Source organism: Lonchura striata, chromosome 1 (genome assembly GCF_046129695.1).
Source record: "Lonchura striata isolate bLonStr1 chromosome 1, bLonStr1.mat, whole genome shotgun sequence".
In the NCBI taxonomy this organism is placed as follows: domain Eukaryota; kingdom Metazoa; phylum Chordata; class Aves; order Passeriformes; family Estrildidae; genus Lonchura; species Lonchura striata.
The window spans coordinates 27,563,009-27,585,737 of record NC_134603.1 but is presented as its reverse complement, the minus strand read 5'-3'; the positions used below and the strand labels follow the sequence as shown (position 1 = coordinate 27,585,737).

Sequence of the window (22,729 nt, the reverse complement as noted above, 5' to 3'; positions counted from 1 at the left end):
ATTTGCTTCTTCTCAGAGTATCCTAAAGTTACTGAACTACCCTGTCCTCTAAAGCATTTTCATGCTGCTGAAGTAAAGAGAGCTGTGAGCAGTAAAATCACAGGGACATGCTGGCACACCAGGTTGGGGGGCTATTTCCTCTCCCCTTGCACCTTGCAGTAGCTGTAGCAGACTCCAGTTGCTCCAGTGACCATAGCAGTCCCTAACATGACTTTACCATCAGTTGTTCAGAACTCTGACTTTAGCACATTGGCACGGAGTAATTGATGGTGTGTTTTGGTGCCCAGCAGCCCTTTAAAAGTACTTTATTTAGTGATAGTAAAAAGCCCTGGCCTTTGGGTAACTGTGTGAGGCCTGCTGGGATTGTTATCAATTTGTTAATGAAAGTTTATTGTGTGAACCAGAGCTTGATACTAGCTGCTTCTTGTTATGAGGTGCAGCTTAAGGGATGACAAAGACCTTGAAAACATGGGCACAAGTTAAAAGCAGAAGTCTTGGCAGTGAAAACAAAATCTGCTGATCAGTGACAAGCCTTTAACAAAGCGCAACCTTGAAACCTGGGAACGAACTCTTTGTTTTAAAAATGGAAGTAGCAGTAGTAAAGCAAAATTTACAAAAAGGCAGCCCAATAACTGAATGAGGTGCCTGCAAGAGCCTAGGAAAACAACCCCCACTCTGCTTTGCACGGGGGAGGTGTGTAGGGCTGGGAATTGCCTAGAGATTGCACTTAGAAAAGGGTGAAATTCCAATTTTGTGGAGGAGACAGAAAGCAGACACCTGCTTCAGCTCTGACTCCCTGCATGCCGTTCCCACCCCTCCTGACCCATGAAAACACCAGGAGTGAGCCATCAGCAATAAAGGGGTGTCTGCACTGTGGTATTTTCAGCTAAGGTAGGAAAGAGCTGCTAAGGACTGTTTTCTTGGAACTTGTGTCATTGGTTCATAATACGTAGAAATTAAGAAATATTGGTAATGGTTAGCAGGGTGTAAGAACAAACCCCAACTATTGGTTTTCTAAAGGCAGAAGAATTATTTTTTACTCTTGTGCTCTATATACTCTGTCCACAGTGTGTGAGGGAAATGCTCACCTGGAAAGCCATTCAGTAGTACTTTCATGGATATGATTGGTGTAGAAAACGTGCACAACTTCAGAGTACCTTTCTGGCATGTTGATCAAGTGTTTCCTGGGGCACTTTTTTTTTGCTTATTATTTGACCAAGCCACACTTTGGGTGAAGTAATTGAATACCTGGAATGCACCAGGAAGTTAAAAGAATTTATTTTCCCCCTGATTTAATATCTTAATATTTCCTCTGAGTTTCAATTCCAAAATTGTTGTTCTGAAACTTTTGGATTTCATCATAGGTAATTGTTAACATTTTTAACATTAATTCTTTCTATTCCTTGCTCTTGGCTCAGGAATTTCATATTATAGTACCTGGGTGTGTTAGTAGTGCTTGGAACATTTGTTTTTCTTGTACATGACTCCATCTTTGGCATTGTTTCCCTCTTTATGCTTACATGGCTTCCTTAGAGCTTTTTAGTAAGTGTTTAAATGATTTTTTACTTTCAAAATGGTAAAATAATAAAGACATGGTGCAGGTGAAACCTGCACTGAATTTACCTATTCACAAGGATAAATTTCAACCCAGCATGACTGAAAGACATAACTTAATAAAATAAATTTAATTAGATAAAAATGTAAACAAAATGTGAACACTAGCCTTGCCAAATGCAAAGCATGCTCTCATGCATTAATCATGACAATTTAAAATCAATTCCATTATTGGACTTTCATTTGCTGACTAGAGAATAATCTGTTTCGATCAATAGTGAGTATGGAATCAAGAAAATTTTGTGTTACTTGAGACCAGGACTGCGGTTCCAGGTCCAGTGTTCCCACGCAGACGCTGCCCTGAGCCTGCGATGGGCTGTGCAGGTGCAGCTCCTGCGCGCCGCGGCACACCCAGGGCCCCGTGCCCGCTGTCCTGTGTCACGCCCAGCTGCGGGTCTGCTCTTTACGTGCGTCCCCGGAGTTCTTGCACAGTACGGACTTCAACGCTTCTCTGCTTTTATTCGATAGTAACTGAGGGAAAGAGGTGTACCTGAACTAAGGCCAAGTATATATGGACACCGTGGAAGGGGCTGGGTAAGCATGGAGAATTCGCTGTGCACCTGGCCAGATCATCAGCGTGTCTTGTGCCTCGCCTGGGGCTTGTGAGAACACCGTCTGCAATTGACCTAAGTGCTTTTATAGCAAATGCGAACGGTGAAATGAGTGACAAGGAGCTATCGAGGCAGCAAAAGGAAGGCTCGAGGGACATGTCTGCCCGACTCCAGGCCGGCGCTATCCGTCCTGGGGGCCCTGAGCGAGAGCAGCCCGACCCAGCCAACTGCAGCCCCTCCTGCGCAGCCCGCCCGCCCCGCCAGGGCCGCGGGCCGGGCCCGGCCCCACCGCAGCCGCAGCCCCGCGGCCGTGCCGCGCCGGTGTCCGGGCAACGGCGGCGGCGTCACTTCCTGCGGGCCGCCCCTGCCGCCGCTGGGCCGGGGCCGCGCTCCGCTCGGGCCGCGCTCCGCTCGGGCCGTTGCGGCGGTCGCGACACGTGGCCCGCCGGCGGCATGGCCGCGGCGGCCGAGGCGGCGGGCGGCAGCAGCCGCCACGAGAAGAGCCTGGGGCTGCTGACCACCAAGTTCGTGTCGCTGCTGCAGGGGGCCAAGGACGGCGTGCTGGACCTCAAAGTGGTGCGAGAGCGGGGGGCGGCACCGGCCGGGCACGGGGCCCGCCGGCTGCAGCCAGGGCGGCGCAGCGCGGGGACCGGCAGGGCCGCCCGCGCCCTCCTTTCCTCCCTTCCTCCTCTCCCTTCGCCCGCCCGGCGCGGCGTGGCCTCCCCGGCCGCTGACGGGCTGCGGGAGCCCGGGGGTGGCTGACAGCCGCCGCGGCCGGCTAAAACACGCGTTTGGGCCCTTTATAAAGGCGTCGTGTGTTAAGTTTAACTTACTGAGATTGGTCTTATTTACTATGCCCTGCTCTGGGCTCTTCAGTAGAAGAAAGACAAGGAGCTACTGGAGAGGGTCCAGCAGGGGGCTACAAAGGTGGTGCGGGGTCTGGAGCATCTCTTATATTTTGTAGTCTCTTATGAGAAGAGACTGCGGGAGCTGGGCCCGTTTAGTCTGGAAAGAAAACATTGAGAGCAGGTCTCACCGGTGCATGTATATGTGTATCTATCTTACTGATGTGTGACAAGAGGATGGTGCCAGACTCCTCGGTAGTGCCCAGTCACAGGACGAGGAGCAATAGCCATAAACTAAAGCACAGAAGTTTCACCCAACATGAGGAGGAACTTCTCTGGGGCAGAGCACTGGAAAAAGCTGCCCAGGGAGGTTGTGGAGTCTCCCTCTCTGGAGACATTCAGAACCCACCTGGATGACTTCCTGTGCACCTGCTCCGGGAGACCCTGCCTTGGTGGGGGTTGCACTAAATGATTTCCAGAGGTCCCTTCCTGCCCTAAGAATTCTGTGATTTTTTTTATTGCCCTATGTTGCTCCCTGCACTGACCTCAGTGTATAGGCTGCTGTTTAAACCTGTTTCTTGCCCACCTCCTCCTTTAAGCAAGAGAAAACCATGTTGAAAAACAGACCGTTGCCGCCTTATGCTTTCTGTGTGTGAATTAAAGAAGTTGAATTGGTACAGGAGTGAAAAATCATTGTCACCCAGCTCTGCAGCCAGCCTGCTGCCTCCAAGGCATGCCTGTGGCTGCAGCGGCTGGAGCCTCTCCGGTGATGCCCTGGGACCAGCCCACCTTGGCAGGGTCCTGGTGCCAGGAGGTCACTGTGCTGCAGGAGGATCCTTGCCACTGTCCTGCCGGGTCCCTGGAGCATGCTGCTGCCCTGGCCCAGGAGCTCGGGCCCTCTGGGCTGTTGGGTGTACAATGAATGCATTGAGGCAAAGGTATGTTAACCTAAGTGGTTAAGGTTGTCAGTGAACAGCTGAGTCGTTCAGCAAAGAGCAGCAAGAGGTTGGCGTGGTGCTCTGCTTGAAGTCCTTCCTGGAAAACTGACCTATTTTTGATCACACTTAATAGGCCCCAGGAGGTAGATGCTGTTCTCTGAGCTTTTTTTGGGTATCCCTGTTCAGAGCAGATGCACTTTGGTGATGTTAGTCTGGCTAATTAAACTTCAGGGTGAATAGGGAAGGACAGTGATAGGTTTTATATTCCTCAAGTTATACTGTGGTCTGGAGAAGTTGTTGAGCTCCTTAGTATTACTTGCCTCTTTATCTAGGAAAACAGAATGAAAATGTCTAGATCTTTGGGGTTGTTATGCAGCTTCTTTTAGTGTCTGCCACATCCTGAGAGATGTTCCAGGTCAATCTGAGAAGCAAAACATACTCAGTATGAAAAACATCAGGCCTAGAAGCTTGGCTTTAGGTGCCAAAGAGGATTGACTTGAACAATAAAGTTGGACTGAGTAGTGGGATGGAGCAATACTGCTTGTTATCTTTAGGAAGAAAGGTACCTACTCAGAGGGAGTGAAAGGGTTGATAGCCACAGAAGAGTTAAGTGGGCATTGCAGCCAATCACAGGCATTTCTGCTCAAGACCTATTGGAGACTGGTTTCTGAATTACAGAAATTTGTTGAAAGTAAATACTAAGTGCAGTACATAAACTGTTGGTATTTTCATAAGCAGTGAATGAGAACATACATTTCTGAAACTGGTTTTCTCCTCAATAAGCCATTATCTAATGAAAAATGAAGACCAGTTTGTGTGTTTGCGTTAAGCCAGTCTGCTCAGCAAACTGAAGAACAGGACAGCCTGGAACAGAGCATTCCAAGAAATGATTTGTGCAGTGAACACCTTTAAGTGTCTCCCTGCTGGCTGGTATTGACTGACTGATGTGCTGCTGATTGGTATTTCTGCAGCAAAACCAGCAGTAGAAAGAAAATAAAATTTGAAAACAGGTGGATTTCCAGCTTTTAGCAATTGAGAAGAAACATCTGTTCTATGGGATCATTTTGTGGTGATCTTTAACACCTCTATAGTTATAGTTTTGCAGGGTGTAAGAGGAAGCTGTGAATATGTTTTAGTGCTGGACACTGGTAACATCTGAGAAATTGTGGGAATGGAAGTGAGAATTTTCTTCACTTGAAACTGAATTTTGTATTTATTTTAAAATCAAACAGTGATTCTAAAATAATGATATACTTGTCATAGAATAGCCCTATATAAAGAAATCTATTTATGGAATTAAGTTTAAAACACTAGGGGATGATACAGAAGGGAAAGAAAGATAAATTTCTATCTGCAGCAACCCATGAATTGCAGGAAAGAGAGAAAAAGAGCAAGAAGAGTGAATAAGGGATAAAGCACCTGAATGGATGCTGTTCATAGTGTACAATATTTGTGCCCTAATTTCTTCGTTTCTAGCAGAATACCATCCCTGCTGTAATGATGTTTAAGTAATGTTTCTGATCATCAGTGCAAAACATGAGATATTCTAAAATCTACTTGTTTTAGAAGTGTAGTGGGCAGGGACAAATAACTGCCTAACACTTGCTGTACTCCACAGAAGAAAGAGCCTGTCTATTCGATTTACATTCCCTTAGTGTTTATGTTGCAATGACATTCAGTATTTTATAAACAATTCGGCAAGAGCGCCATTCAGTTTAAAACTCTTACCAAACTGTTGACAGCCCTCTTGCGGAGAAAATGTTGTCATGTGGTCCAGGCAGAGTTCAGAAGGTGCAGGACCTCCTTCCTTTGACAGACACATGGAGAGAGCAGTGCTGGCCCTTGTGCTTTGTTAAGGTTCTCAGTAATGACGCTGCCTCGGTGCTCTTCAAGTTCCTACTCTCTCTAGGGCTAATGAAGCACTTTACAGCTCATCATTTCTGCTGCCTTTTGTCAGCTCCCAGGGAGCAGACAAGTTTGGGGGGGGGGGGGTACAAACTCCCAGCTGCCCTTTTCCTGGCCTTTCTTTCTTATTTCTGGGCATGTGTGCCTGCCTGCAGCTGAACCTGTGCTGTACAGTGTGTTTTCTGCATTCCATAGCTCTGTGCTTAGATACTTTACTCCAGCTCTGAACCTATCTATGAGACACTTATGAGTGCTTGGCTTGAATACATACTTAATCAAAGTCTGAGGAGATATTAGAAGGAATAGAGTTCAGCAGCTTAACATTAGAAGGATTTTATAAAAGAACTCTGAATATGAAAGCTATGTCCACCCATGTTAGCAGGGCCATTATTGCAGATTTCTCTTTCCTGATACAGTCTAAGAAGAGCTGAGTTTTAACTGTGTTTTTCACAACAGATTTGTGTCAGGAAGCCCTTGTCATTATTTAAATTGTTAGTGAATTGTTTATGTGGTGGACTGAACTTAATTTCTGATCCATGTACCTGGCAGAAGTTACCACACTGATAACTGCTAGAATGTCAGGGAAGAACTTCTCAATTGCTTTTTAAAATACCTGTGAAATTTTTAAAAGATAATTAGATTACAAGATCTGTACCAGAAAGCTAGTGAATGTCTGGATTAAACTTTTGAGCTTGGGAACTGGCCCCAGCTTGTGTTGGAACTCTTGCTGTAAGCAGTTGAACTTCATAGCAGTGATTTAATTGTATACAGGGCTAGTCAGGCCAAATACCTATGTAACTGTGCTGTCCATTTTCCTATTAAATGAGCCCCTGTACTGGGGATCTGGAGCTGCTGGTGGTGAATCTGCTTATGGTGTTCATGACAGCTGTGCTTTGGGCATACAAAATGCAATAACATTTAGAGTGGAACAATTACTTTAACTTTGAAACATTTGAAGTTGGACACTCAGAAAAAGTGACTTCTATTTAAAAAAAAAAATCTTAAGCTTTGGTTTCGTAGCTCTGATTTTATATACGTTGGTATCTTTTGCTGCCAGTTTGAAAATACATTAAGATTAGTAAAGCATTTTTATTTTGTAGACAGACCTTTGGGAAAATTTCAAGAGGTAATGAAATCTATCTCCAGAGCTGCTTCTTCATTGTTCAAGCCATTAGTGGTATACTAAGTCCTAGGTAAATAATGTGGAGCAGTGGGGAAAAAAAGCAGAAAGTTGAACAGCATGTAAATGTGTGCTGCCCATTCCTTGCACTGAATAATGTAAACAGCCTTCAGAATAACTGAAGACTGTGAGATGTATGGGGTGCTGATTCAGCATTGTGCAAACAGCATCAACTCTGTCACTTGCTTGATTTTTAAGGTTCTCTTGCAGTCCTTGGGAGCAGTGTGTATGTATGCAGCAGAAATAGCAAATTAAGATAGCAGGTGCATACCTACTGAAACAAGTGATTGAAGAGCTTGTTTCCTTGGAGAGAATTAAACTGCACTTTATATGTATTTGCATGCATCTGGTTTTGTTAGTTAAGACAATGTTTTAAAAGGCTCATACAGAAGACCATACAAAAGATAAATGCTGCTAATGGTGTCAGTGGAAACAGTATTTAGTGGGTATATCACTGTCCAGGATAAAGAGCAGTGTTTATACTTCATGGTTAAAAGAGTACTTTTTATAATCTCTGTTCTTTCTTTTTATCCTTTCAACTTCATGTCAGTAGCAAAACGTAATTGTGCTATTAAGCAAAGAAATTTGGTTTTCCTTCCAGGTTATGGTTGTCTCAGGCTGTACCTTTCTTTCATATAGGCTGCTCACAAAAAGCATACATTTAATAGATTGTTGGAACAAACTGAAATAAATCATGATGTTCCTGTAGTAGAAATTATTTGCCTTTATGCATTAGTTCAAATTCAGAAGTCTTTGCCTACCCTTCTTTATTTTTCTTGTATATGTTTAATATGTACAATCCCATGTAATCATTGTATTGAGGTGTCCCGAGTAATTACAGACTCCTCTGTGCTTTCCCTTCTTTTAGTGAACATCTTTTGAACTTGAGCTGCTTTCAGGTGCGGAAGGCATGAGTAGCTCATTTGCTTATTTATCTTAACTCTTTGCATCAGTTACACAAAAGTCACCATGGAGAGAAAGAAGTAAGGCACAAAGTGGTTGCCTCTGCCTGATGCTGCTTTGCTCGAAGGGGCGAGGTGTGTCAGCCCTCAGATGCAGTGCACATCTGGCTGTGTGTCAGCAGCACCATCCCGGGCAGCTGTTGCAGGGTGCTGGTGCTCAGTGTGACAGATGGAGCGAGCCCTTGTGCCCTGCGAGGGGCATTTGTGCGAGGACAATGCTGGCCTAAAGTACTGCAGCTCTCCTGCAGCCACTTTGTGAAATTACAGCCCTGTTGTTTGGTATCCTGGCACCACTGAACCCAAACAAAGGCTGTAATACCTCGAGTGTCGGTGGAGTGGATGGTTGTTGTGGCCGGGCGTGACCGTCCTCCTGTGAGCTCTGCAATTCCCAGTTATCGGCAGGTCCAGCGCAGGGACAGACAGCAATGACACGGGTCTGGGGGGAAACAGGCTGGACTTATTCCTGGGCTTCCAGACAAAGCTGGGGGAGGGGGCGAACAGAAGTTTTTCTACAGCAACTCAGGAGGAGGGGTGTAGGAACACTAACCAAGGAGTGAAAGGCTGGGGAGGGGTCAAAGGTGGGAATAACATTTTGTGAACCTATCAGGGAGAACAGGGGAGGGGAATAATACAAAATAACAAATGGGGTGTCAACGGCAACAAGACGGACACAGAACTCTCTGGAAAAAGGGGTAGGGATAGGGAGGATTGACAACTTGGAAGGGAGGGGTTTAGGGATGGGCTTCATGGTGGTGTCTGGCTCTTGGAGTATGGAACCTTCTCCGTTCAAAGTTAAATTAGATGGCATTTTTCCGAGGGAGTGGTTTAAGTGTCTTTCCCTCAGCATGCAAGTTGCTGATACCTGTTCTCTCAACAGGCTGCTGATACGCTTGCTGTGAGGCAGAAGAGAAGGATCTATGATATCACCAACGTTCTGGAGGGGATTGATCTCATCGAGAAGAAGTCAAAAAACAGCATTCAGTGGAAGTAAGTTATGTCAGTTCTGCAAGTTTTCACATGCTTAAGAGCAACAAAAATTGACTCTTTCAACTTCCTCTGACTACATATGGCACCATAAAATTAACATTGTGCTAATCAATGAGCAGTGTGATGTTGTAGAAGTACAAAAAAGTTGCAAATGAACTGTATTTGTTTTCCGTTTAACTTGTGTCTGTGATATATAAAATCAAGTTTAAAGCATATGGAAGAGAATCGTTCAGAAAACATGTAGTGCTATTTTATAACTAGCGTTTGTTGAAAAATTCACCCAGAATGAACAGGGAGGACTGTCAGGACACACTGTGTCCACCTATCTGCCCTACCACAGTCCATGCCTATTTTCTCTTAGGTCTCTGAAGGTAAAAAAAGCTGAAGATAATAATTATAGGGGAAGGAGCTAGGGCCTGAAAAACAGTTCCAACACAGAAAAGAGAAAAAAAAAAATGTTCCAAAAGAAGATAAATTTTTGTAGAGGGAAATTGTAAATTTGATCTGAATTAAAGAATTTTCATTTTCCTGTGAAAATACTACTGAGACGTTAAATGCTCATTTCCTTCATATTGAATCTTAGTAGATTTTCCAAATGTTGAAAATAGTCTTAAGAAACTATCATTGGATATTTGCTTTAGATTTTTGCTTGTGAACCCTTCATGAACCCTTATACCTTTTTAAGAGGAGTAGGTGCTGGCTGCAATACAAAAGAAGTCATAGACAGGCTGAGGTATCTGGAAGCTGAAATTGAAGATTTAGAGCTAAAAGAAAAAGAATTGGATCAGCAGAAATTGTGGCTTCAACAAAGTATCAAGAACGTCATGGATGATTCTACAAACCACCAATATCCTTTTAAATTAATTGTGTGCATTTTGGAACTAGAATTAAAGCAACAGTTGGAAGAGTAGGTAGTGGATAAAGCATAATGTAACTCATTTAGCAAGGAACAGCAAGTATTTTTTCAGGTTTTGCTTCAACAAAAGAAGATGTAAATTTTATTTACGTGTCTTTTTAACTTCAATGACTGTGATTGGTAACTTGAAAATAATTTAGCATATCTATATATACACACAACAGTAACTATTAAGTCAACAATATAATCCTAGTGTCTTACTTGAAATTAGTGATGCTGCTTTCAAGAACTTAAATTTTGTTACTAGTGCTTTACATGAATCTTTTTTGTGCTTCATTCTTTTGAAAAGATTAAGCTATCAGCCAAAGATAAATGGAGTTGACCATGTCCTGAAGCTTGTTGGGTTTCAAACTAGGAAAAAAAAAATCCTTTCTATAAATACCAAGAGTCGCATCTGCATTGCTTGTAAGCATGTGTCTAGCTGTCGTGCAAAACAGACTCCTGAGAATGGGAGCAGGAAAAGTGCCCTTCCTATCTATAATACTATTGATAAGTTCTTAAAAATTAATGGAGTTTCTGTTCAGAAATTGTTTCTGTAAAATGGATTTTGTAGCAAAGTAGGTTGAAGCTATCTGTTAGGAAAAACTTTTGGTAGAGCTAGCACTGAAATTGATCCCCCAGGGAGGTGGTGGAATATCTGTCACTGGAGGTTTTGCAGAAGAGGAAAGACAAACATCTGTCTGGAATATCTGAACAGTGGATTTATCCTACCTTGAGGCAGAGGAATGGGATGGCAGATGAATTCTGAAGTTCCCTCTAGCAGTATTTATGTGTGATTCTTGGAAATGCTGATACATACATGAATTCTGTATTGTCAATTTAGCAAGGTAAATGTTATTCTTCAAAACAAGACTTTACATGTTCTCCTTTTTTAGAAGAATCTCTTCTTGTTCAAGCTACACAGCTATTTTTCTTTTCGTATTTTCTTTGCTGATACAGGTATTTTCTTAAAACACAGAACTCTTTTGTTATTTGTAACAAGCCATTCTGAAAGTCAAAAATAATACCTTGATTACACCTCTAACAATAATAACATTATAGTTGAGGCTCAGTTTGGACAAACTTCTGAAGGGTAGCAAAGACTAATTTTATATTGTATTAAGAAAAATGTTCCTTGACATAAATTACATTTTCATATGTCACCCATGAAGATATCTGCAACTGCTTCAATGGTAAGTTGCTGCTAGGCTGTATTTCTAAAGTGAGTGATTTGTTGAAAAATAACTTGCTAACTAATCCGCTTTTTTCCTGCAAGTATTAAGAATTGAGAAGTACTCAATAATGATCATTACTAGGTAGAGGTCTCATAATGTTCACAGCTACCAAGTTCTAGCATTTTTTAGTTGTAGTCATAGATTGTATAGAATGGAAGTCCTGGAGTCCTGGTTTTTGGTGTCTTTTGGTATTCATACTTTTCAGCAGCTTGCAATGGGCTGTTAATGGAACCAGAAACAGGACATGTTGGTCCAGCCCTCCAAAAGAACCAGGAAGATCCAAATTTTGTATCATGTTCTGGTGGCAACTGTGGCCAGACAGAGCTTGTGATGCTGTATAAATGGAGCCAGTGGAAGGTCAATGATGGAGCATTGCTACTAAATCTAAAAGATTGCTGTACAGGTGGTTTGAAGCAATTGCTGGGAAGTGCTGACAGAGGTTACTTTCCTTGACATCATCTCCTGATCCTGGGACACCCAAGGAAGGTTGTTGTTCAGCCTCCAGCTAGGCTCAAAACAATCTTTTCTTTGCCACAAGGAAGACTTTTTAAATAAAACCACTAGATTAGAAAACTACTTCAGAATTTAACAAAAATGGGCTGTTACTGAAAAGAGGTTAGTCATTACAAAACATGGAGGGAGCTGGCATGGTGCTCACATAGTACTTCACCTAAGTGTTTCTTAGGAGGCAGAGAAAGAAAAGTGTTACTCCAAATTAGTTATGGACAAAGAGGAAATGATGTGCAGGTAAGCAGGTAACCTGCAGTATTGTGCCAGTGCTGTGCGTGTAAATGTGGTCCCCTGATTTTCACCAACACATTTTAATGTGCATAGTAAGCCACAGGTGAGTGTGACAGACAGCTGTTACATCCTAGTTGTATGTGCTGTGGAAGCCATCAGCTTAGACACTTGGAAGTGCTGGCACTGAAGATGAACATTAATACCTCTTCCTTCTGTTAAATCTCTAGTACCACCAGTCATCAAAGTCGTAAAGTGAGCTAGACCAGAGAGCTGGTTTAGCTGAAGTCGAGGAGCAGCTGAGGGAGCTGGGGTTGTTTAGCCTGGAGAAAAGGAGGTTCAGGGGAGACCTTATCTCTGTGTAGAAGTGCCTGAAAGGCTGTAGCCAGGTGGAGGTCAATCTCTTCTCCCAGGCAACCAGTGACAGGACAAGAGGACATGGCCTCAAGCTGCACGAGGGAGGTTCAGGCTGGACGTCAGGAAACATTTCTTCAAGAAAGGCTGATAAAACATTGGATCAGGCTACCCAGAAAGGTGGTGGAGTCACTATCCATGGGGGTGTTCAAGGAACAGCTGGACATGACAGTGCTGTGGTCTAGTTGACATGGTCGTGATCAATCAAAGGTTGGACTTTATGATCTTGGAGGTCTTTTCCAACCTCAATGACTCTTTGATTCTGTGAAAAAAGGAACTAGTTAAATATTTTCACCTTACATTATATATACAACTAAATGACAAATGGGTAAAGAATATGGTAAATCTTGTACTGTTTTGAGAAAATATTTTTGCAGCTATGATTTTAGTGTTGGAATTCGGTGATTTATACTGTGCAATATACTTGGATCTTAGAGAGACTGCACATGTCCTACCACAAGTTTATATATGCTAAATTACACAGTACTTTTAAGTGGCCTTAGAGAATTTCCAGGTCTCATTTGAGTGGATACTATACAAGACTTAAGAAAAATACACTTAACACTTTCTTAAAAATTCCTTTTTAACCAGGAGATACACTTCTAGCAATTCAAGCACCTTGTGGTACAGAACTAGAAGTACCGAGGGCTGAAATGGTATGTACTTGTTTCTCATTTCCTTAAGTGTTCTAGAGCAATAGTGGCAAAGAAGAGCTGTTTTAGAACAGAGGATTTATCTCTATCCGCGTGCAAGAGGAAGGGAGAAAGGATTAGGATTTTTTCAGTTTAGAAGAGGGAGGCCAGACAGAAAAAAATGGAGTTTGTACACTTAGACTAATGGTAACCCTGCCTTCTATTAAAACCAAAATAGGCAAGTTCTCTCTTGCTTTTAAAGGTTGCAGCTTTGAAAATATTGCATAGTTGTCATGAATTCTCTTGAGAACTCTGTCTTTTATGTGTCAAGTTTCTCTGTTATATTGTTAAAATAGATCTCTTATGAAAAAGCCTTTTAGATTTAGTTTTGATGTAATTTAGATTTAGTCTCATGGGTGCTAGACTGGATAGAGAAACAGACTGCAATCTCACTTTTGCCAAAATGATTAAATTGGCAAGATTAAAGTTGGAAGTCAAATTACTTACTTTTGTCCATCTTTAACTTTTTTGTTGTTGTTGCAGCACTTGATTTTAAATAGTGTTTACATAGTTGGGAGAGAGTATGGTATGAAGTGTGATAGCCACTGTGCTTATAGAAGGCTGAAATTCACCTGAGAAGTTTCACAAGCTATTTTTAGTGAGGCTAAGCACAGTCCAACATCAGTAAAAGCCTCCTAGGGGGTTAGAACCATGAAGCTAATCCATGGTCCTATCTTTGTCCATCTGTGCTGAAACCAGTTCAACGGTAAGGTTCTCTGCAAAGACCCAAGTTAGCAGCTGTGATGTTGGATTTTGGGTTTTCTTCTTTTTGTTCAGGACTAAAACAGTTGATCTTAGTCTTCATCACTTTGTAGAGTTCAAGTTCTCAGGGAACAGTAACTTTCATAATACATCACCTTTGCAGGGACAGAATGGACAGAAGAAATACCAGATCAATCTTAAAAGTAGTTCAGGACCCATCCATGTGCTGCTCATAAACAAAGAATCGAGCGCCTCCAAGCCCACAGTGTTTCCAGTTCCTCCACCTGATGACCTTGCACAGCCCTCATCTCAGCCTGCAGCTCCAGCAACTCCACTTAAACCAGCTGCAGCTCCCCCAAATCCCCCAGAACAATGTGACCCGAACCAAGGACAGGAGTTACCACAAACAGCAGCTGCGGACACACCATCAGGTGCATCCCGGGGTTTTCCTACCTCGGGGTTTTCCTACCTCTGATGGGTGGGGGAGGAAGCAGCTGGAGGGAAAGAATAAACTGTTAAGAAAGGTGGTAGACAAAGGAAAGATCAACAATTTGCATAGGTTAGCAGCTGTCAATTAAAAAACTACTCCAGGGCCTTAGTAACAGCTCTCAGGAGGTTACAGACACCTCTTCCTCTTCTGTCTGGTGAAATAGATGCTTCCCTCACATTTACCATCTTACACTGAACAGGTTTTGAATGTAAAACTGTTAATTATTCTGAGGTGCTTCTCCAGAATGCATTATGGAGCAAAATTGCAAACCTCTTGACAGAGGATGATTTGAATGCGTACCTTTTAATGAAATTGATAATACAGACACCAGTTCCAGCTATTGTACCAGAAGGTCACTTACCTTCTCCCACATAGCCACAGTAAGAGGCTGCCTGAATGTCAGTTACTTTTTTTTGTAGTAGTACTAAATTAATAGGCAATAGGAAAAGATTTAAGGAAATGCTGTATTACAGCTGCATTCCTGAGGGGTCCTGATTACCTTCATTTATTGACCTTTAATTAATTGACAATTAAGTTGTGACTGTGGAAGGGGAAGACTTCTCTCACCTGATCCCAGACACTGGCTATGTTCACCTCAAAAGGCAAAGCTGGGGGCAGGTGCTGTGTGCTGTGTCTCACTGTAACACTGGCTATGTTCACCTCAAAAGGCAAAGCTGGGGGCAGGTGCTGTGTGCTGTGTCTCAGTGTAACAGACTTGTAACGTGCCTTCCTGTCCCTGTAGATGGCAGCACCCAGCAGGACAGCGCAGCCCCTGCAGCCCCTTACTCCAGCCTTCCGGAGCCAGGGCTCTATCCCAGCCTGTCTGGAGACAGTGCCCAAGCCTCAGCCAGCTCCAGTGACTACCAGAGCTTGCTGCCTCTGGATGTCAACTGCATTCTCAAGCCAAACTCATTTGACATTGCAAAGATGGAGGAGCCTGCAGGTAGGAAGCAGTAGCTCCTGTTTAAATATTTCAGTGGTTCCCTGAGCCTTTCTTTGTGACCAAATTACCAATGAGTTACACAGAGAAAGACACAAGTCTCTGTTTATCTTCTGATGAAGCCGCTGAGGCAGCTCTGATGAGCATACTAATTTTGAGCAAATGAGTTTCTTTGCCACCAAATAAGCCTCATGGTGTATATGGCTCTTGGGTTTTAAGAGACAAGTGGGAAAAATGGATTGGGGGGAAAAAATCCTTCAGTTTTTACATGTACATGGCATACTATCTCTGCAGCTCCTACACTGTGCAAGCCATAGTGTACTTTTAATGCAAAGAATGTGTTGACTGCTATAAACACATATTAAAAAACCCCACATACGTAAAGCACGTGCTCCTGTCTTTCACAGGAAATATCAGTGGAGATATTATTGATGAACTCATGTCTTCTGATGGTAAGTATATAGCATCTTTTCTAATAATCACAAGTAGCAGCATGGTTTTTGTGTGAACAGCATTTAGAAGGCATCCGTTAAATCTGATGCCGAGAGTCAGTATAAAACTACTATTTTCCAGTGTTGCCTTCTCTGTCACTTTTGTCTTTGCTCCCCTTTCTATACCCTGTAACAGTTTTATTTAACAGTCAAAATAAGAAAACTTTAATCCAACAAGCACTCACCTGCATGAATAACCCACCAGTACTTAATTTAGGAGGAAAAGAAAGAACAAGCTGATCACTAGTGTGCTGCCCTAAAAAAGAAATCTGGTTTAATTCTATTCTGCCTAAAGTTTTGTGCAGGTGCTTTGAATAAGTATTTCAGAATATAGTTCTGGATGCAGACTGGTACATGTCCATCTGTGGTACACTAATGTAACAAGTGTCACCCATTTCTGTTCTTGCATGTCTTTGACCATATGAGTGTAGCACTGAACCACAGCTACTGCAGAATTCATGTACTCCCCACCTCTCTGCCACTCTCACTGAGGTGCCAGACAGGGAGGTGAACTTGACTTGCTTTGTTCCTTTGGCCCTGTATTCTGTAAGGCCTGTAATAATATCTGCTCCTCAAGCAGACCTTCAGGGCTCATCCAGCAAGAGATGTGGTTGAAAGATCCAAGGGGCAAGATGGGATTCTGTCAATGTGCCACTATGTGGTTAACATGGAAACACCCTCTGCTTCTAGAGCACAGATATAGACAGAGGAATATAAATTATGGCTTTCTGATTAAAATTTTCAAAAGCTGCTCAGGAACTCTGTTGCTGCAGAAGAAATTAAACTCATATTCCACACCTATCACTCTACTTCAGCAAACTGACTTAAAATGCCAAGCAAAAATGGCAGACACATCTGCCTTAGTTTGAATGCAGTACAGGTTTTCATGGTATGTATCTCAGTGAGCTTGTCAGATTATCAAGACTATTATTAAGACTAACCCTTGTGACAAACATACTGAAATATGATAGGGCTGATTTTCCAAGTGCTTTAATTTAAACTAAACTATTCCTGCTTTACAGTTTTTCCTCTCTTACGACTCTCTCCTACTCCCGGAGATGACTACAACTTTAACCTGGATGATAATGAAGGAGTCTGTGATCTCTTTGATGTGCAGATACTAAATTATTAGATATTATGTCAACCAGACTACTTATCTACCTCTAACTGTAACAATCTAGACTTCTTCATAACCTAAGTATTTGAATAATGAATGTATAACTTCTTAGTTCACTGACTCTGGGAGTATATTTCCTTTTGCTTCCTTTAACTACTTCACAAAACAAATTCAAGAACAAGAAAAAAGGGCTCTTATCTAAAATTCTGGCACTTTTTCACCTGAATGTTTTTCTGTCTAAGCCAATTGTTTGGAACATTCTTTAGTAAAGTGAAAATACTTTATAGCCTTTTGATCATTTTTAAAAAAAATGATTAGTCTTCTTGCTCACAGTTAACAGCATTTTCTTTGAAGCTTTACTGCCAAGAAGCTTTCTATTCTTTAACTTTTCAAACAATTTTGAAGCTTTCACTGCCAAGTTGAAAGGTGAAGGGTATCAACTTGAGTTACGCTAAACTGTTTCAGTGAACCAATTTTGTGAAGTGCCTTCTGTTTTAGCACTTTAAGTTTCTCACACTGACTTCTGACATTCCACTTTCCTAGATGATAGGAAAGGTCTGTTTGTAGTTTGTATTGAAGTGTGCCAATACTTGTATATTAACAAGATTTTTTTAATAAAATTGTGCAAACAAAGCCATCAGTATGTGTGGTCTTTCATTTCTTGTAACCCCATCATTGTCCATTTTGCATTACAACTGAGATAACAGGCTTGTGGCAGCATCCACGTTTGCTGGTTCCTCTTCCAGATTTGTGGAAACCTGGAAAAACAAAGAGTTTCAGTTTAAAGCAGAAAATAATTTCATTTTATTCTGCTTGGAAAAAAAAAAACAAAACAGACTAATAAATATCCATTGGCCAGAAGATTAATTTGACTTTTATATATTTAATTTCAGCTAATTTTGCAGTTATACTTCAATAATTTGAGGGGATTGCAGGATACACTGAAGTTGAGACATAAGCAGAAAATGCTTTGTGCTTTGGGAGCATCATACCAGTAACACACCACACATGGCTGTAATGTAACAACCGAGACAGGCTCAGCTTTTAGTTCACAACTGCCTTCAACAACATTTTTTGCAACTTTGGAGAAAATACAATTACAGCCTGAGTGATGTAGAGCCCTAATAGCAGAGGAGCAGTAGTACAGTCTGAATTCTTGGAGGAATAAGTAACAAGCCAGCAGGGACAGGACCACTGGCTCCAACTGCCTTGAAATCCTGGCTTCATCCTGTGCTGGCAGCAATGTCACTTATGTTTCAATCTTCCCTCAGCCTCTCTTTAAGGTATTTGACACTTGTTTAGTTGCTCCCAGCTGTACAGAAACTTAATCACTTTAGGCACACTGACAACTCATGTCCACTTCTCCAAACTCCACCTTTCCCCAACAGCAAGATGGATTAATCTGCATCTCATCCTGAAGCACTACTTTCTCTCCCTGAAACTGTGCCTAGAGCATCAATCAGGAGAAAGAGTTTACATGGAGGAACTTGTCAGGAATTAAACTTTTATGAATAGTTGTGCAAGACTGCAAATAGGCCTGTAAAAAAAACAAACTAGACAAAGACAAGAGAAATACTGTCTTGAACCCCAAGTGCTGCAGGCAAAACTTCTACTAGAGAAATTGCTGCTTCAGGTGCTGGTCCTTCTGATGAGGTAGTACAAAGGTTTAGGAATCAGGAACAAACAGAGGCAGAACTGTTTGTTTCAAAGCACTGTCAGGAACTTCAAGTAGGGAACAACCAGGTTCATTCTCTCTGTGCCTATTCATGTAGAGATACAAGTTTCAAATCAAGGGGATGGAGCTGGGACTAACTTAAAAAAATTAGAAATCAGCTATATGCTTAATTAGACAATTAGAAATCAGCTAAAAATATGCTTTTGAAGTGTGTTTCAGCATGGCTGCCACCTCCCTCTCTCTAGTATATATAATTTGAACATGCTAACTAGGTTTCAGCATTGCCACACACTGAAATGCATAGAACTGGGATTCTAGCTTTAAAACAACTGCATGAATTCACAGAATATTCTGAGGTGGAAGGGACCCACAAGGATCATCAAGTCCAACTCATAAGTAAATGGCCCTTAAAAGGGTTGAACTCAGCACCTTGGTATTAACCAGCACCATCTGACCAACTGAGCTAGCTGCAGTCTGTAAGAGACACATTATAATGCTTTAAACACATTTCATTTTCCTCAGATTTTTACAAAGGGAAATTACCTGCTGAGTGTTCTGAGATTCTGCTGTGGTACCTTTTGATAACTGCCGGATTTCTTTCTGAACTTCAGCAAATGCTTTATTTATCGTGCTAACTTTTTCGGCATTTTTAATGTTTATCTGGGAGAGAAAAAAATATACACATTGGTATTTTTAACAAAAATTCCACTGATGTGAAACTGCCCCATTTTTGTGCAATTACTATGCAGACAGTGTTACATGCTTTTCAGTATGTTTTACCTGTTACTTCATTAGGTCATCTAGCTGTGTACTAATAAATTCAAAATTAAGAGTTAAATTTGCTCTACTGGAATGGAACCCCACAGTGATCCAGGAAGAGAACACAGAAAACAAAAGTCAAGCTCCACAGACCCTGCTACACCACTCTCAGCTCGTCTTAGCTGGAATGAAGTCCCAGGAAAGGTTCCTTCCTTTATCTATGGTGGACTGACCCTGGTTGGATGCCAGGTGCCCCCCAAAGCTGCTCCACTGCTGCCTTCTTCAGCTGGGCAGGGAAAATATAATGGAAGGCTCATGGGTAGAGATAAGGGCAGAGAGAGATCACTCACCAGTTGCCATCACAGGCAGAACAGACTCAACTCAACTTGGGAAAAATTAATTTCATTTGTTGTCAAACAAATGCTGCAGAGGAATCTCAGCTCAGGCACATAGGGCATCTCTTCCCCCTCCTTCTTCACTGACCTTGGTGTCTGCAGGGCTGATTCTTTTAAAAATTCTCACTCCTCTGTTCTGACTGCTGCTGGTGGTATGCTTCTTAACTACATCAATCCAGAGGCACTGCCAGTACCTGATGGGCTCTGCCTTGGCCAGCAGTGTATCCATCCTGAAGCCAGCTGGCATTGGCCCTGGCATTCCCCATAAGGGAAGCTTCTAGCAGCTTTTTAGAGAAGCCACACCTGCCGTCCCTCAAGCCAAATACAATTTGTAAATTATTTTATTATGCTGAATTTCTTCCAGTAGCTTACCTTTCATCATCACATCTTGTATCCTAATTGTTTGTACTATAGGTCTGGCCAACAACATCTACCAGGTTTTGCTGCAGTATTTAAAGAAACTCAGCAGCTGTAGCAGAGCGGAATGTGTATCTCTGTCTCTTTTAGCTAAAGTCTGCCTTTGTAAGTTATTTCATCAAAGATTTTACTTTCAAAGAGGAGGCACGAGAATATGGACATGTGTTGCACTCTGGGGACAGCTGTCTGTGGTAGAGGAGCAGGGTGGATGCAAGAGGACATAAACTCTCACCATTGCAGCAAAGTAAGATTCAGCTGATCTGAGCCCTAGCACCTGCTGCTTCTAAGGTCTAGAACAGGATCATAGCCAGATAATGACCTATTACATTGCAAACATTCTAGAAGCATGCTCATAGGTCTTCAGGCAACCCCAAATTTCAGAATACCTACGGCTGTTTCAAAGACTACCCCCATAGTTCATCTCTAAGCAATTTAAACAGGCAGAAGCACACTGTGAATGGTTACACGTATTCATTTTACTTTCAAAGCCTCCATAATTTCAGAGCACATATACAGTAACAATTCCATTCTGACCAGGAAAACCAGCATTAAGAAAGCAGTGGCAATGAGGCTGATGGAACAGGCCTCGTTGTTCCTCAAACAGGAACGTTTGAACTGGGACAGTGACTAGAGAAATAGAGCCCCGGTTCCCAGCTCTGATCAGAGTCGATGGACTGTTGGTAACAACAAGTCAACAAGTCAAACAAAGACCATGTGTTCAATCAGGGCTTATCACCATCTTCCAGCTTCACAGGGGTTTTAGAAGGTTCCAGTCAGTTTTAATAGTGATATCCTCAAGTACTCAGGCACGACTCATCCACAGAAAGAGGCTCTACAGCTAACATGGGTACCTACATGAAAAGTTGTCTGAACAGTTACAATGGGCTTTTAGCTATTAATGAATAAATGTATTGTTGTGATTTTTTTTATCAGCATCTTCTTATACTGCTTAATGATAAGTAAATTGCATTAAGCCCAAAGGCTTAATGCATTAAAGAACACAGCTTCAAACACACAGAATAAAATTTTACTCCTAATAAGCTTTTCAAGACTATGAAACTCAGACATTTCATGAATATGATTTCAAACCTGCTTCTCCCTTTATTATACAGAACAGTCTAGACGAAGAGAAGATGCAATGCCAGCAACATGAAATTGTTTTTTCTAAAGTTCGTTACATTCCTGTCTGTCCACCAGATTAATTTGTCAAGTGGAGCTTGCAGGAGAAAATCTGAAACAGCCTTTTTTTTAAGAGCCATTTACTTGGGTTTGTCCAACATACTGCAACTGCCTCAAATGGAGAAAATAAGCCACCCTCTGCTTTTATTATTTTTAGTACTAGATGCTTTTATAGAGGGACAGCTGAACTCTTGCAGAACACACACCTCAGGCTGGAGGCAGGGTTTGAGAAGATACCATATAATGACTCACTGCTCACAACAGGAAAACTCTTGCTAAGATCACTCCCATCCCTCTTCCCTTGCACTGCTCCCTGCTCCATAACCCACTCTCTCCCTCCTCTGGGCTGTGCTCCTCTACAGACACAAAAATAACAGTAATATTTTTGCTTATTTGTTTTTCTATTGGTTTACTATGTTAAACTGGCTCATAGAAGCATCTACAGAGCATCACAGCCCACGTAAGGGGCAGAGAGGAATTAAGTACAAAACATCCAGCAGTGCACACTCCTGGCTCTGTTCACTGCATATTACTGACAGTTCTACTTGATAGTTGAGGCAGCTACTGGATCAGGAAAAGCTCCATCCTTTCTGGTTCTTCCCCACCAAAACTCCTCTCTCTGCATTCATTCATTTGTAATTAAATTTGTTCAACTCACAAACCCAGCACATAAAAATGCAAAATGTATTTTTAATGGCTTTTGCCGCTGATTTAGCAAGTTGAGTCACCTAGTGGGCGTAGAATTCCTGAGCCAGCATCAAGGAGAGCTGTGGGAATGTAGCCCAGAACCTGGCAAATGGATCCCTCCCTGGGACTAGGAAAGTGATGGAAAGGAGCAGGACACACCCTTGTTAGATGCCCAGTGGTTTGGATCACGGCATTTTGTTAAACTCTACCGTGAATTACACCCTCAGCGATGCTGTGAATGCAGTCCAGCGAACGCAAACTCGCTGAACTGCTGACGCTCCCTTTGGCCTCGCATTCCCGAGGACAAGCAGATACTGTCAGACACTTCCCGAACGACACCCCTCAAGCACAGCCGGATGCCTGCTGTGGCATATGCCTGCAAATTAGCCAAATGAACCTCTTGTGCTTCTCCTTTTGCGGATGCTACATACAGTTTTCCACCTACAAACGTAATTTTCGGGTGAAAATGGTGCATTTTGCCGTTTTGTGCCCGGACGCGCAATGCCCCTACGACAGCTCGCTGTAACCAGTGCCGAGCGCCCACAGCGAGCTCCAAGGGGGGGAATCCCCGCCGGGCCGAGGCCTTCCCTGGTGGGGCGCTGCTCCAGCCCGGCCAGCGCCTGCTCCCGCCGCGGCACTCACCTGCTTCAGCCCGGAGGTGACGGGCCGCGCCTTGCCCTTGGCCCTGGCCCTGAGGACGCCGCTGCGGGCGATGCGGAACACGCTCCCGCTGCCATTGCCGCTGCCGGCCTTGGCGGCCCCGCCGCGCCTCTTGCCCATGGCGGCGGCGACGGCGCGCGGCGGGTGACGTCACACGGGGCTGCGACGCGGGGAGCCGCCCATGGGCCGCAGCGCCGCGCGGGGCCGCCAGGGGGCGTGCGCCGCCTCGGGTGGGCGCTGTGGAGCGGGAGTGGCGGAGCG

The 22,729-nt window shown here is 43.0% G+C and overlaps 2 protein-coding genes across 2 annotated transcripts; one reads left to right on the top strand and one right to left on the bottom strand.

Annotated features, from left to right (window-relative positions):
- Positions 1-2,606: 2,606 nt before the first annotated feature.
- On the top strand, positions 2,607-17,333 carry E2F5 (E2F transcription factor 5). The gene is made up of 9 exons (XM_077783025.1): positions 2,607-2,741; positions 8,873-8,982; positions 9,668-9,831; positions 11,029-11,070; positions 12,856-12,920; positions 13,822-14,089; positions 14,891-15,091; positions 15,496-15,540; positions 16,602-17,333. The coding sequence occupies exons 1-9, from the start codon at positions 2,619-2,621 to the stop codon at positions 16,709-16,711; spliced, it is 1,128 nt and encodes a 375-aa protein (XP_077639151.1). The 5' UTR covers positions 2,607-2,618; the 3' UTR covers positions 16,712-17,333.
- On the bottom strand, positions 17,287-22,612 carry RBIS (ribosomal biogenesis factor). The gene is made up of 3 exons (XM_021550536.1): positions 22,451-22,612; positions 18,915-19,031; positions 17,287-17,454 (listed from the first exon to the last, which is right to left on the bottom strand). The coding sequence occupies exons 1-3, from the start codon at positions 22,586-22,588 to the stop codon at positions 17,386-17,388; spliced, it is 324 nt and encodes a 107-aa protein (XP_021406211.1). The 5' UTR covers positions 22,589-22,612; the 3' UTR covers positions 17,287-17,385.
- Positions 22,613-22,729: the final 117 nt, after the last annotated feature.

Bases quoted from the DNA above. Each gene is read 5' to 3' on its own strand.
- RBIS (XM_021550536.1), bottom strand. From the start codon at position 22,588: ATGGGCAAGAGGCGCGGCGGGGCCGCCAAGGCCGGCAGCGGCAATGGC. The intron at 19,032-22,450 runs GTGAGTGCCGCG...TTTCTCTCCCAG, and splicing joins TCACCTCCGGGCTGAAGCAG to ATAAACATTAAAAATGCCGA. The intron at 17,455-18,914 runs GTAATTTCCCTT...TTGTTTTTCCAG, and splicing joins AATCTCAGAACACTCAGCAG to GTTTCCACAAATCTGGAAGA.
- E2F5 (XM_077783025.1), top strand. From the start codon at position 2,619: ATGGCCGCGGCGGCCGAGGCGGCGGGCGGCAGCAGCCGCCACGAGAAG. The intron at 12,921-13,821 runs GTATGTACTTGT...TCACCTTTGCAG, and splicing joins AAGTACCGAGGGCTGAAATG to GGACAGAATGGACAGAAGAA. The intron at 14,090-14,890 runs GTGCATCCCGGG...CTGTCCCTGTAG, and splicing joins AGCTGCGGACACACCATCAG to ATGGCAGCACCCAGCAGGAC.